The 15,489-nt window shown below is 39.7% G+C and overlaps 1 protein-coding gene across 4 annotated transcripts in view; it reads left to right on the forward strand.

Annotated features, from left to right (window-relative positions):
- Positions 1 to 15,489, forward strand: part of FAF1 (Fas associated factor 1) — a 534,320-nt gene that overhangs the window by 31,284 nt on the left and 487,547 nt on the right. Inside the window, exon 1 of one of the 4 annotated variants that reach the window (XM_033226427.1) lies at positions 14,557 to 14,715. The exons of the other annotated variants lie outside the window; for them this stretch is intronic. Coding sequence (XP_033082318.1) covers positions 14,596 to 14,715 — 120 coding nt within the window. The 5' untranslated portion in view covers positions 14,557 to 14,595. Of the gene's footprint in view, positions 1 to 14,556; positions 14,716 to 15,489 lie in introns of those variants that run through there. 4 annotated transcript variants of the gene reach the window in all.

The raw sequence follows: 15,489 nt of genomic DNA on the forward strand, positions 1-15,489 counted from the left end.
ACATCCAGAGGAGGGGGAAAAACATTCATAAATAGAACAATGACAAGAGTCATAGCTAACGTCTAATCAGAAACAGTGGAATCCAGAGGATAATGGAATAATATCTTTAAAGTGTTGAAAGAAAAAAATATCAGCTAGAATTTTATATTCATCAAAATTATCCTTCAAAACCAAAAGTGAAGACTTAAAAATTTTTTTTCAGTTACTTATTTATTATTATCTTTGAAACTCACTGTGTCACCTAGGCTGGAGTGCAGTGGTATGAACATGGCTCATTGCAGCCTTGATTTCCTGGGCTCATGTGATCCTTCTGTCTCAGCCTCTTGTGTAGCTGGGACCACAGGTGTGCACCACCATGCTTGGCTAATTTTTTAATTTTTTTGTAGAGACAGGGTCTCATTTTGTTGCCCAGGCTGGTCTCGAACTTCTGGGCTCAAGTGATCCTCCTGCCTTGGCCTCCCAAAGTGCTGGAATTATAGGCATGAGCCACCATACCTGGCCGAGACAGTGTTATATGATAAAATATGGGAAGATATGTTGCCCACAGACCTGCATATTATAAGAAATTATAAAGAAATTTCTTTAGGTTGTAGAGGAATGGTATCAGATGGAAATATGGATCTACGGAAGACATGAAGAACACTGAAAATTGCATATATATGGGTAAGTATTTAAAAAATTACGTAGAAGTAAAATATGTGACAACAGTATCAGGAAAGAAGTATTGCAAGGTTCTTACATTATATGGGGTGCAGTAATATTAAGGTATACTGATAAGTTCTGGATGGATATTGTAATTCTGAGAACAACCACTAATAAAGAGAAGAAATATAGTTAGAAAGCTAATAGAAGAGATAAAATAGATACTAAAAATATGCTGATATGGTTTGGCTGTGTCCCCACCTAAATCTCAACTTGAATTGTATCTCCCAGAATTCTCACGTGTTGTGGGAGGGGCCCAGGGGGAGGTAAATGAATCATGGGGCCTGGTCTTTCCCTCTCTATTCTTGTGATAGTGAATAAGTCTCACGAGATCTGATGGGTTTATCAGGGATTTCTGCTTTTGCTTCTTTCTCATTTTTCTCTTGCCGCTGCCATGTAAGACTTGTGTCATGATTCTAACTTCCGTGCACCCACAGGCTCAATGATTCTGAGGCTTCCCCAGCCATGTGGAACTGTAAGTCCAATTAAATCTCTTTTTGTTCCCAGTTTTGGGTATGTCTTTATCAGCAGCATGAAAACAAACTAATACAGTAAATTGGTACCAGTACAGTGGGGCGTTGCCAAAAAGATACTGGAGAATTTTGATGCGACGTTGGAACTGGGTAACAGGCAGACGTTGAAACAGTTTGGAGGGCTCAGAAGACAGGAAAATGTGGGAAGGTTTGGAACCTCCTAGAGACTTGTCAAATGACTTTGACAAAAATACTATTAGTGATACGAACAATAAGGTCCAGGCTGAGGTGGTCTCAGATGGAGATGAGGAACTTGCTGGGAATTGGAGCAAAGGTGACTCTTGTTATGTTTTAAGCAAAGAAACTGGCAGCATTTTGCCTCTGCCCTAAAGATTTGTGGAACTTTGAACTTGAGAGAGATGATTTAGGGTATCTGGCGGAAAACATTTCTAAGCAGTAACGCATTCAAAAGGTGACTTGGGTGCTGTTAAAAGCATTCCATTTTAAAAGGAAAAAAGAGCATAAAAGTTCAGAAAATTTGCAGCCTGATGCAGTAGAAAAGACCCATTTTTTTGAGGAGAAATTCAAGTTGGCTGCAGAAATTTGCATAAGTAGCAAGGACCCTAATGTTACATGGGGAAAATGTCTCCAGGTTACGTCAGAGACTTTCATGGCAGCCCCTCCCGTCACAGGCATGGAGGCCCAGGAGGAAAAGTGGTTTTGTGGGCCAGGCCCTGGCGTACCAAGTGCATCCTAGGAACTTGGTGCCCTGTGTTCCAGCCACTCCGGCCATGGCTGAAAGGGGCCAACATAGAGCTTGGGCTGTGGCTTCAGAGGGTAGAAGCCCAAAGCCTTGGCAGCTTCCACGTGGTGTTGAGACTGCAGGTGCACAGAAGTCAAGAATTGAGGTTTAAGAACCTCCGCCTAGATTTCAGAAGATGTATGGAAATGCCTGGATGCCCTGGAAGAAGTTTGCTGCAGGGGTGGGGCTCTCTTGGAGAACCTCTGCTAGGACAGTGTGGAAGGGAAATGTGGGGTTGGAGCTCCCACACAGAGTCCCTGCTAGGGCATTGCCTAGTGGAGCTGTGAGAAGAGGGCCACCATCCTCCAGATCCCAGAATGGCAGATCCACCGACAGCTTACACCCTGTGCCTGGAAAAGCTCCAGATACTTAGTGCCAGCCTGTGAAAGCATCCAGGAGGGAGGCTGTATCCTGCAAAGCCACAGGGGCGGAGCTGCCCAAGACCATGGGAAACCACCTTTTATATCAGTGTGACCTGAATGTGAGACCTGGAGTGAAAGGAGATCATTTTGGAGCTTTAAAATTTAACCACCCCGCTGTATTTCAGACTTGAATGAGCCCTGTAACCCCTTTGTTTTGGCCAATTTCTCCCATGTAGAATGGCTGTGTTTACCCAATACCTTGTACTCTAATTGTATCTAGGAAGTAACTAGCTTGCTTTTTATTTTAGAGGCTTATAGGTGGAAGGGACTTGCCTTGTCTCAGATGAGACTTTGGACTATGGACTTTTGGGTTAATGCTGAAATGAGTTACGACTTTGGGGGACTGTTGGGAAGGCATGATTGGTTTTGAAATGTGAGGACATGAGATTTGAAGGGGCCATGGTCGGAATGATATGGTTTGGCTGTGTCCCCACCCAAATCTCAACTTGAATTTTCATCTCCCAGAATTGCCACGTGTTGTGGGAGGGACCCAGTGGGGAGGTAATGGAATCATGGGGGCCAGTCTTTCCCGTGCTATTATTATTATTATTTTATTTTTATTTATTTATTTATTTTGAGACGGAGTCTTGCTCTGTCACCCAGGCTGGAGTGCAGTGGTGCAATCTTGGCTTACTGCAAGCTCTGCCTCCCTGGTTCATGCCATTCTCCAGCCTCAGCCTCCCCAGTAGCTAGGACTACAGGCGCCTGCCTCTGTGCCCAGCTAATTTTTTTTGTGTGTGTATTTTTAGTAGAGATGAGGTTTCACCGTGTTAGTCAGGATGGTCTCGACCTCCTGACCTTGTGATCCACCTGCCTCAGCCTCCCAAAGTGTTGGGATTACAGGCGTGAGCCGCTGGGCCCAGCCACCTGCTATTCTTGTGATAGTAAGTCTCGTGAAATCTGATAGGTTTATTCAGGGGTTTCAGCTTTTGCTTATTCCTCATTTTTCTCTCACTGCCACCATGTAAGAAGTGCCTTTCGCCTCCTGTCGTGATTCTGAGGCTTTCCCAGCTATGTGGAAGTGTAAGTCCAATTAAACCTCTTTTTGTTCCCAGTTTTGGGTGTGTCTTTATCAGCAGCGTGAACCAACTCATACATATGCTTAACCCTAAAGAATGCAGATAAGAAAGTATAACTGAAGAAAAACAATTGGGACAGATTGTGGAAACAAAATAAAAGAACCATGATAGTAAAACAAGAACCCAGATAGTAAACTTACAGTAAACTACTGCCATATCAGTAATTACATTAAATGTAAATAGGGTAAATAGTTATCAAAAGGTAGAGACTGTCAGGTTGGATGAAAATTAAATATTGATCTATATTGTGTATAAGAGAAGCATCTGGAATATAAAGATGCTTCGCTAGGTTGTAAATAAAAGGATGGACAAACAATGTATCGTGTAGACACTAATCATAACAAAGCTGCTGTGATTAATTAATGTTAGACTAAGTAGACTTCAATTTAAGGAGTTTTACTAGAAATAAAGACGTTCTGGCCCACAGTTTTTCTGATTTCTAACCCTAGTTATGTTGCCTTCTTTAGTTTTCTCGTTGTAAAATTGGGCTATTTGATGCTTTACCTGCATTATTATTAATCCTTACAGCAGCTTTGCAAGATTGTTGTTATTACCATTGTATGAATGAGAACACTGAGACTCAGAGAGGTTAATAACTAAAGTCACAGGACTAGTTAAATGGTAAAGCTGCATTTGAAGCTAGTTGTGCTTTGAGTCAGTTTTTTTTCCATTACACATTGTTTCCTGCCAATATACCTTCCCGCATAGTACTGTACCCTAAGTTTTGCTTCTGTATAAACACACCTACTTGGAAGAACTCTCCTGAGGTCACCTGCTTAGCTCATTATGCCCTTTTGGAATCCATTCTTCTTTAAAACAAAAGAACCAAGATGTATTAGAATGTCATTAATAGGCTGTAATTGAGAATTTCCCATGTTGGCATTATGATTTTACTACTTATCAGTACATTTCAAAGATATCCCTCTCTTGAAATGCTTTGTTAACTACAGCCCCAGATTCCCCTAAATAAATGCTAATTTGCTAACATTTTGGTTAAGCTAAATGAAAAAAATGAGTGGCATAGATCATTGGAGTCTACTTGGAAAAAAGAAGGTATTTGCATCTTGGTGCTTATTGTTGTTTATGCGATAAATTGCCTAATATGTGTTATTTGCTTTTTAAGAGTTGTAGACTATAATTACTGATAATTTGTATAGCGTTACATCATATTTATAGCTTCTGGTAAGACAGAATACTTATAAATTATAGTTTATAATAATTATAAAAAAGCTAAGTATGGTTTGTGTCCATTTAAAGAATCTTATAAATCTTTAGATGTACTTTGTTATCTGAATAATTGTGAATCGTGAGGGCAGGAGCCAAATCTTTTATCCACTGTATTTCCAGAACCTAGCACTAGGCCTGGCACATGATAGAGACATTCAATGAATATTTTTGGCAGTTTTATTATTTCCTGAAAGTCTTGTGTGAAAGCTATTGTGAAATGAAATTCCCTAGATGTGTTAAATGTTTGCTCCCTCTTGTGGATAGAAAAGATAATGTAAGCTCTTATAATGAATCTGTTCTCTAGTTTTTGTTACCAAAACGTATAGTATAAACAGTGTGTACAATTTACTGAAATTTTTCTCTTTTTGAAGGGATCTGAATATAATTTTATCAATCAAAGATCTTTTGGTTCACATATATTCATAAAACATGCATAATTCTTGCTTAAGTATCATTTTTTAAAACTATCCAGGATAAAATTTATATACTAGTACTCAATTTAGAACTTAAATAGCACTGTTTTTGGAGCCCACTCCTTCTGCTTTCCTACGTATAAATTGTATGAATGATCAAAGAACTTCCTGTTTTAATTCTGTTAATACAACCCTATTAAATATTGTTGGATATCCTTTGAGAGTATTATTAAACACATCATTTCCTAAAAATTCAAAACATTTTTTATTTTGATTAAAAAAAGAATAATTTTGCTAGCTTTCCCAGTTATTTATTTATTTTTTTTGAGACAGTGTCTCGCTGTGTCACCCAGACGGGGGTACGGCGATGCAGTCTCGGCTCACGGCAACCTGTGCCTCCTGAGCTCAAGCAGTCCTCCCATCTCTGCCTCCCATGCAGCTGGGACCACAGATGCACACCACCATGCTTGGGTATTTCTTTGTATGTTTAATAGAGATGGGGTTTCACCATGTTGGCCAGGCTGGTCTCGAATCCCTGAGCTCGGCTTGACCTCCCAAAGTGCTGGGATTACAGGCATGTGCCACTGCGCCTGGCTAGCCTTCCTCAGTTTTTTTTTTTGAGATGGAGTCTTGCACTGTTGCCTGGGCTAGAGTCTAATTGCATGATTTCGGTTCACTGCAACCTCCGCCTCCTGGGTTCAAGCTATTCTCCTGCCTCAGCCTCCCGAGCAGCTGGGATTACAGGCGCCCACCACCACACTCGGCTAATTTTTTGTATTTTTAGTAGAGATGGGGTTTCGCTATGTTGGCCAGGCTGCTCTCAAACTCTTGACCTTGTGATCAGTCTGCCTTGGTCTCCCAAAGTGCTGGGATTACAGGCGCAAGCCACCGTGCCTGGCCGCCTTCCTCAGTTTTTAAATACAGAACACCTATTTTCTTTTAAGTGTGATACTTTTATTCTAAAGAGTTAACGTCACAGACTAAAAGCAGCTGGCCTTTGGAAATGCTTTGACATGTAGAATAAATCTTTTAAACAAAGATGTAGATTCTTGATATTCTTTTCTCCATATACTCAAGAGACTTTCATATTACTTTCTTAGGCCTTCATTTTCTATTCTATTATTTATAGTAGAAATTGACTTTCATTTTGAGGCCACTTTTGAAATAGAACTAATATTTTTGCCACTTCAGAAAAATTGTAGTCTGTGTGCCAAAGACAGACAGCGTGCAGTATAAGTGCACTATAGCATGGATGTTGGACTCTTAAGCAGGGCTCACTTACTAGGCAGGTGACTTTTTCCTGAAAACCAGTCTGGTTGTGAACATCCAGATCCTCACCTCAGCAGAATCACAGTCTGTCATTAACTAAAGCAAGTGAAAACTCTAAACTTTATGAGGGCGTAATATTCAGATAGCAAAGAACAAAAATCCTAAGAGTATAGTTTGAATCTGCACAACATGAACACATCCATATAAACAACACTTTGGTTAAAAGAACAGAATATGTGACAAGAGTAGAAAAAAGAAAAAGAGGAGATTAGGGCACATAGAGACACAGGGAAGAACAATGTGAAGACACAGGGGGGAGATAGCCATCAACAAGCCAAGGAGAGAGGCCTCAGAAGACATCCATACTGCTGACAACTTGATCTTGGATTTATCATCTCAGAATTGTGAGAAAAAAATTTATGTTTAAACAACAAAAAGAAAAAAAAGCAGAATATAATCAGAGTTCCAGAAGCTTCCTTCTTTCATTCAGTTATCTCTCACCCCTCAGGATAGCCTAGTAGGTTGACTTCTGACATTACATATATGTTAGTTTTGCAAGTTTTAAAACGTTATGTATATGAAACCACACAGTAAGCTTGTATTTTATTTTATTTTATTTGTTTAATTATTTTTTGGAGACAGGGTCTCTCTCTGCCACCCAGGCTGGACTGCAGTGGTGCCATCTTGGCTCACTGCAACCTCAGCCTCCCAAGTAGTTGGGACTACAGGCACGTGCCACCGTGCCCAGCTAATTTTTTGTCATTTTAGTAGAGACGGGGTTTCAACATGTTGGCTAGGCTGGTCTTGAACTCCTGACCTCAAGTGATCCACCCGCCTTGGCTTCCCAAAGTGCTGGGATTACAGGTGTGAGCCACCACACTTTACCCCCATACAGTAAGCTTTAAAACAAAAAAAATTCTGGTAAAATATACATAACATAAAATTTACCTTTTTAGCCATTTTGAACATACAATTCAGTGGTAGTAAGTACCTTCACATTATTATGTAGCATCACCACCACTCATCTCTAGAACTTTTTCATCTTCCCCCAAACTCTTATTGATTAAACTTTAACTCCCCGTTCCCCTTTCTGCTTCTAAACATTAACTCCCCATTCCCCTTTCTGCTTCTGTGAGTTTGAGTACTTATAGACATGGAATTATTTAGTGTTTGTCCTTTTATGTCTAGCTTGTTTCACTTAACATAGTATTTTTAAGGTATATCCATTTTATAGCGTATGTCAGAATTTCTTGTCTTTTTAAGGAGCAATAATACTCTGTTGCATGAACATACTACATTTTCATTTATGGATGGACATTTGAGTTGTTTATACATTTTGGATGTTGTTAACAATGGTACTATGAACATGGGTGTATAAATATGTTTTGAGTCCTTGCTTCCTTAAAAGTCTTTGGGGTATATAACCACAAGTGCAGTTACTGGATCGTACAGTAACTTTTTCCCTTGTATTTTTAGTTTACATGTAGTAATTGTATATACTTGTGGGATACAAAGTGATCTTTTCATAAGAATATGCAATGTATAGTGATCAAATCAGGATAATTAGCATATCCTTCACCTTAAACTTTTTTTTGGGAACATTTAAAGTCTGCTTTTTTATCTTTTTGAAAATATACAATAAATTATAGTTAACCATGTCACCTTACAGCGCTGTAGAACACCAGAACTCATTCCTCCTATCTAGCTGTAATTTTGTATCTGTTAACCAGGTTCTCCCCATTCTCCCCTTCTCACTGCCCTTCCCAGTCTCTAATATTTCCAATTCTATACTCTAATTCCATGAGCTCAGAATTCTTTTTAGCTTCTACATATGACTGAGAGCATATATTTATCTTTCTGTGCCTTACTTAGTTTAACATACTATCCTCCAGGCTTATCCGTGTTGCTGCAAGTGATAGGATTTCATTCTTTTTCTTTGTAGTTTGTTTGTTTGTTTATGTTTAGAGACAGCATCTTTCTGTTGCCCAGGCTGGAGTGTAGTGGTATGATCATAGGTCTCAGTAATGTTAAACTCTGGGGCTTAAGCAATCCTCCCCCCTCAGTCTCCTGAGTAACTGGGATTACACGCATGTGTCACCACACCTGGCTAACTTGTTTTACTTTCTGTAGAGATAGGGTCTTGTTATATTACCCAAGCTGGTCTTCAACTCCTGTCCTTAAGCAATCCTCCTGCATCAGTCTCCCAAATCACTGGGATTACATGCTTGAGGCACACTACACCTGGCCCAATTCCAATCTTTTTCATGGAGGAATAGTATTCCGTTGTGTATATAAACCACATTTTTATTTATCCATTTGCCTGTTGATGGACATTTAGGCTGACTCCATATCTGGGCTATTATGGATAGTGTTGGAATAAACATGGGGGCGCAGGCATCCTTTTGATGTTGATTTCCTTTCCTTTCTATAAATAACCAGTAATGAGATTGCTGTATCATATAGTTCTGTTTTTAGTTTTTTGAGAAAGCGCGACACTGCTTTTTATAGTGACTATACTAATTTATATTCCCACCAACAGTGTATTAGTTCCCTTTTTTCTGCATCCTTGCCAGCATTTGTTATTTTTTGTCTTTGATAGTAGCCATTCTGACTGGGGTGAGATACTATTTGTTGGTGGCCATTTCTGTGTATTCTTTTGAGAAATGTCTGTTCAGATACTTCACCCACTTTGTAGTAGTGGGATTTTTTTTTTTTTTTTTTTTGCTGCTGAGTTGTTTGAATTCCTTGTATATTCTGGTTGTTAATTCTTTGTTAGTCAAATGGTTTGTAAGTATTTTCCTATCTACAGGTTGTCTGTTAACAGTGTTGATTGTTTCTTTTGCTGTGGAGAAGCCTTTTAGTTTAGTACAGTCCCATTTGTCTGTTTTTGTTGTCTACGTTTTTGTCCTGATGTGTTTTTGTCCTGACGTGTTTTCACCCAGCAGTTTTATAGTTTTGAGTCTTATGTTTAAGTCTTTAATCCATTTTGAGTTAATTTTTGTATATAGTGATAGATAGGGGTCTAGTTTCATTCCCCTGCATATGGTTGTCCATTTTTCTCAGCACGATTTATTGAAGAGACTGTTTTCCCAATGTGTATTCTTAGTACTTTTGCCGAATATCAGTTGGCTAAAAATATGTGGATTTATTAATATTTTTAATTTCAGGGTTCTCTATTCTGTTGGTCTATATCTGTTTTGTTTGTTTGTTTTGTTTTGTTTTTTGAGATGGAGTTTCATTCTTGTCATCCAGGCTAGAGTGCAGTGGCACAATCTCAGCTCACTGCAACCTTTGCCTCTTGGATTCAAGTAATTCACCTTCCTCAGCCTCCGGAGTAGCTGCGATTACAGGCGCCCACCACCACACCCAGCTAATTTTTGTATTTTTTGGAGAGACAGGGTTTCATCATGTTGGCCAGGCTGGTCTTGAACTCCTGAACTCAGGTGATCTACCCACCTCAGCCTCCCAAAGTGCTGGGATTACAGGCGTGAGCCACTGTGCCTGACCTATGTATCTTTTATTATACCAATACCCTGCTGTTTTGGTTACTATAGCTCTGTTGTGTATTTTGAAGTCAGCTTTGTTCTTTTTTCTATTACTTTGGCTATTCAGGGTCTATTGTGCTTCTATGTGAACTTTAGGATTGCTTTTTCTATTTCTGTAAAGAATGTCCTTGGTATTTTATAGAGATTATGCTGTATCTGTAGATTACTTTCGATAGTATGGTCATTTTAACAATATTAGTTCTTCTAATCAATGAGTATGGGATACCTTTGTTTGTGTTCTCTTCAATTTCTTTGATTAGTGTTTTGTAATTTTCATTGCAGAGGTCTTTTATGTTCTTGGTTAAATTGATTCCTAGGTGGTTGTTGTTGTTGTTTTAATAGCTATTGTAAGTGGGATGGATTGGTTTCCTAATTTTTTTCTTTTTTCAAATTGTTCATTTTTGGTGTATAGAAAGTACTGCTGATTTTAGTTTGTTTATTTTGTGTCTTGTAACTTCGCTGAATTTGTTTATCAGTTCTAAAAGTTTTTTGGTGAAGTATTAGGTTTTTCTATATCTAAGATCATGTTGTCTGCAAACAAGAATGATTTGACTTCTTCCTTTCCAATTTGGATGCCTTTTACTTCTTCTCTTGTCTGATTATAGCTAAGACTTTTAGTACTATGTTGAATGACAGTGGTGAAAGTGTGCATCTTTGTCATGTTCCAGATATTAGAGAAAAATGTTTCAGTTTCTCCGCATTCAGTATGATGATAGCTGTGGGTATGTCATATATGGCTTTTATTACATTGAGATATGTTTCTTCTATACTCTGGAGTTTTTATCAGAAATGGATGTTGAATTTTATTGAATGCTGTTTCAATGTCTATTTAAATGAAAATATGATTCTGGTTCTTGATTCTGTTAGTGTGATGTACTGTATTTATTGATTTGTGCATATTGGGCCATCTTTGCATTCCTGGCATAAATCCAGCTTATGGTGAGTGATCTTTTTAATGTGCCATTGATTTTGGTTTGCTAATATTTTGATGAGGATTTTCGAATCTATGTTCATCAGGGATAAGTTTTCTTTTTTTGTTGTGTTCTTGCCTGGTTTTGATATCAGGGTAATACTGTCTCATAGAAGGAATGAAGAAGAATTCCCTTCTTTTTAATTTTTTGAATATTTGAGAAGAATTGGTGCTAGTTTTTCTTAAGAGTTTTGTAGAATTCAGCAGTGAAGCCATCTGGTCCTGGGCTTCTCTTTTTTGGGAGTTTTTGTTTGTTTTTTGTTTTGTTTTTTTAAAGACACAAGGTCTATCCTGTCACCCAGGCTGGAATGCAGTGGTATTATCATAGCTTACTGCAGCCTCAAACTCCTAAAGTCAAGGGATCCTCCTGCCTCAGGCTCTTAAGTAGCTAGGACTACAGGTGTTGCCTGGCTAAATTTTTTTTGGAATATTTTTTGTAGTGATGGGTTTTTCTATGTTGCCCAGGCTGGTCACCAACTCCTGGGCTCAAGCAATCCTTCCACCTCAGCCTCTCAAAGCATTGAGATTATAGGTGTGAGTTACTGCACTTAGCCTTAGGAGACTTTATTACTGATTCAGTCTTGTTGCTCTTTATGGGTCTGTTCAGGTTTTCTATTTCTTTATGGTTCAATCTTGGTAGTTATCTGTGTCTAGAAATTCACCCATTTACTCTGTGTTTTCCAGTTTGTTGGTATATAGCTGTTCATAATAACCTGCGATGATCTTTTGTGTTTCTTTGGTATCAGTTATGATGACTTCATTTTCATTTCTGAATTTCTTTTGTTAGTCTCATGAGTCGTTTATTGATCTTTTTTATCTTTTCAAAAAAACAACGTTAGTTGATCTTTTGTCTCTTTTTTTATTTTTTTGAGGCAGATTCTCGCACTGTTGCCTGGGCTGGAGTGCAGTGGCGTGATCTCAGCTCACTGCAACCTCCATCTCCTGGGTTCAAGTGATTCTCCTGCCTCAGCCCCCCCAAGTAGCTGGGATTATAGGTGTGCACCAACACACCCGGATAATTTTGTATTTTTAGTAGAGATGGGGTTTCACCATGTTGGTCAGGCTGGTCTCAAACTCCTGACCTCAGGTGATCCACCCTCCTCGGCTTCCAAAAGTGCTGGGATTGCAGGCATGAGCCACTGCGACCCAGCTTAGTTTGATGGTTTTCTTTTCTTTCCTTTTTTTTTTTTTGAGGTGGAGTCTTGCTCTGTTGCCTAGGCTGGAGTGCAATGGCGTGATCTCGGTTCACTGCAACCTCCGTCTCCCAGGTTCAAGCGATTCTCCTGCCTCAGCCTCCCTAGTAGCTGGGATTACAGGTGCCTGCCACCACGCTTGGCTAAGTTTTGTATTTTTAGTTTAGACGGGGTTTTGCCATGTTGGTCATGATGGTCTTGAACTCCTGACCTCAGGTGATCCACCCACCTTGGCCTCCCAAAGTGCTGGGATTACAGGTGTGAGCCATCACGTCCAGCTGTTGGGGTCCGCGTGTTTCCTAAACAAAGGAATGAACACACAAGACAACACAAGACAAGACAAACATGGCGGCCACCCCGAATGACAAGCTCCGCTTTATTTTATACAGTCGTTTGTGGAATGTTACCAAGTCACAAGACACATTGTTGTTTTTCTGACCTTTCCCTGACTTTCTGGATTTTCAAGATGTTTACACATAAACAAGCCCCCAGGGTCTGCTGTTTGCAGCTGGCTCCTTTGTCCTCCCTGTTTGCAGGGAAGGAACGCCCTGCTTCATTTGCAAGAGCAGAACTTATCAGGAATGCCCTGCTTCGTTTGCAAGAGCAGGACTTATCGGGACATCTCGTTTGCGAGCACGAGCACGTAGTCCTCTACATTTCCCCTTTCTTTATTTACAAGTTTGAATTTCTTTCAAAACCATCATTACCTGTTGGGCTCGCTGGGATTTGGTGTTTGCCCTTTGGCACCGTCTCCAGCAGACTGTGAAAATGACAAAAGCAAGAACAACAATCAATACATTGCTAGAAACAGAGGTCAGCAAAGTTTTTACAGGGCTCGTAGGGTTCAAAGACATCAAACTTTGTGCAATACCCGTCATCAAATCTGCACTAGTCAGCAACGGTAACTGATTGCGAAATGTTTCAGAAATATTCTGTGTTAATTCTTGTATTTCTAGGGAAAGATTATTATGACCAATTAAGAGTCTCTTTATCTCAGTCCAATTATGTACAGTGCTGTTAAAAGGAACAGGAGTAATACAAAATTGGGTAGTATTCCAATCACATTTCAACAAAGCTAGGGTATTCAACACTGTTAGCTGGTCTCCCAACCAAGAAACCACTTGCTCCAGATTATCCACTCGTTCAGTCAAATGAGCATCTATGTCTCGCTGCTGCCACAACAAATGTGATTGTTCATGCCATTGTTGCACAAATTCTGCATTTTGTATACTCTGGTGTAGAGCTAATCCAGCAACAGCGGCGGTGGAAGCAATTGCTGCAAGTCCTATCACCGCGGTCACGACGATTCCAACCATCCTCCGACTGCAGTGGACAAGATCTTGCATAACCTTGTAAATTTGAGTAACCCCAGCAGATTCACTCCAAGTACGTGTTAAGTTTACAGGTAGCCAGGTTTCTTTTCTGGCTCTTACTATATATAAATCGGAATGAGACTCATGCCAATTATTATTCCACCAAGTAGTATTTATACTTAAGAACGTACAATTGTTTGTACAGTTAACTACCCCTGTATTATTATCCCACTTAAAAATTCCTGTCAACAACAAGTAAGGCTTTCTTACACATGCAATAACATATCTAGAACTATTTCGATGCAAAGATATATGAAAAGGGTTAGCAATATTAGTAAGATTTAGGACATGTTTCCCATGAACATTGGTTTACCAGCAGCTACCAACTTCCAAATATGATTTTGTATTTGTGAGGTATTAGCCAAATGTGGCATAGGGGGTGATAGACCACCATCATGCCAAATAATAGTTTCATTGCCATCTGCAGAAATGCTGTGATTACCTTTATGCCAACGCAGGTTGACATGGCTGAATTTAGTCTGAAAATCTCCAATCTGTAACAAGGTATTTACGACTCTTCCCTTTTACTTCTAACAACAATCGTGGCCCACTACCTCTACATCTAGTCCACTCTAGTTGGGAAACACCTCCGGACACATCGGGGTTGGGGCATAAAGATAATGTAGTTGACAGAGTTTCATTAAGTACTGCAGTATGATTATACTTAAAACTTTGAGCCACAATAATCATAGTAAAGGCAGAGATATGACTGTGGTTATAGCGAGCAGCCCAAGCCTCATGAGAAAGATGCAGACAATGTGGACTACCCCCAAGACATATAGGTAACCCTTCAACCCCAAATTGATATGAACTATTTACTGTGCCAGTGTCTAATTCAGGATCCTGGTTTAAAAAAGGCGATGGCATCCAAGCAGTGTCATTAGTTAATACTGGGACTTCTCTGTCTCCCCAGGCCACACCTTGATATAAGGGTGGAAAAGGAATATAAGCCCAGTATATAAATTCTCCAGCCATTACCTGACAATTTACTACGGCCAGCATAGCCAGGAATAAAGTCAGTGGGGTTTTGGGCTGCCCAGCTTGTTGAACCACCCCTTCAGCTTCTTGAGTTAACTTTTTCAGTTGTCCCCATGTCGGGGGTTCCACACGCCGAGTTCTGAAGGTGAATGTTCTCTGAGCATTCAGATTTAGCTCCTGGAATTCCTTCAGGAACTCTTCGGATCGGCTCCTCTTCGCCATGGCACTGTTTCAACCGTCGAGATGGAAACCACTTGTCTCCGGCACCTGTACGGACAAGAGCATAGCCTCAGCCCCATTGTGAAACTTTTCCTTTTAAATATTTCCCTTGTAATGAAGGATAATACACCCACAGATTACTGTTTTGCGGCTTTTCTAAAGGCTGTTGAAAATGTTTCACCGCTGCAGACTGCTGTAATTGACGCCAGTGGTTGAGAAAATTTAAAGTAAAAAGGGCTTTCAGAATTTGATGTTTTGGGGAATCTCGCCCATCTCCCCCTTTTTGTTTTAAAAGTTGTAATTTTAAGGTAGCATTGGCTCTTTCAATAATTGCTTGACCTTGACTGTTAAATGGAGTACCAGTGGAATGACGAATATGGTATAAAGGAAGGCAGCCAATTTACGAGAGAGCCATAAGCAGGGGCATTATCAGTTTTTAGTTCAGCAGGAACTCCCATACCCACAAAGCAAGTAAGTAAATGAGTAATAACAGAGTCAGCCTTTTCAGAAGGCAATGGTGTAGCCCATTGGAAATGTGACCAGGTATCAATTGTATGATGAACATATTTTAAACGACCAAAAGAAGGAACATAAGTTACATCCATTTGCCAAATGTGATTTTGTTGAATGCCTTGAGGATTAATACCTGGACTTAAAAAAGGTGCAATAATAGGAGCACAAGATAGGCAGGCTCTGACAATAGCTCGGGCTTGACGGCGTGTTATAGAAAATCGCCGTTGTAATCCTAGACTATTAGTATGATGTAGTTGGTGCTCATCCTGAGCCCGTTGGACACTGCCAATAAGTAAAGAATCAATCTGACT

This window comes from Trachypithecus francoisi, unplaced genomic scaffold (assembly GCF_009764315.1).
Source record: "Trachypithecus francoisi isolate TF-2019V2 unplaced genomic scaffold, Tfra_2.0 Lachesis_group12, whole genome shotgun sequence".
NCBI lineage: Eukaryota > Metazoa > Chordata > Mammalia > Primates > Cercopithecidae > Trachypithecus > Trachypithecus francoisi.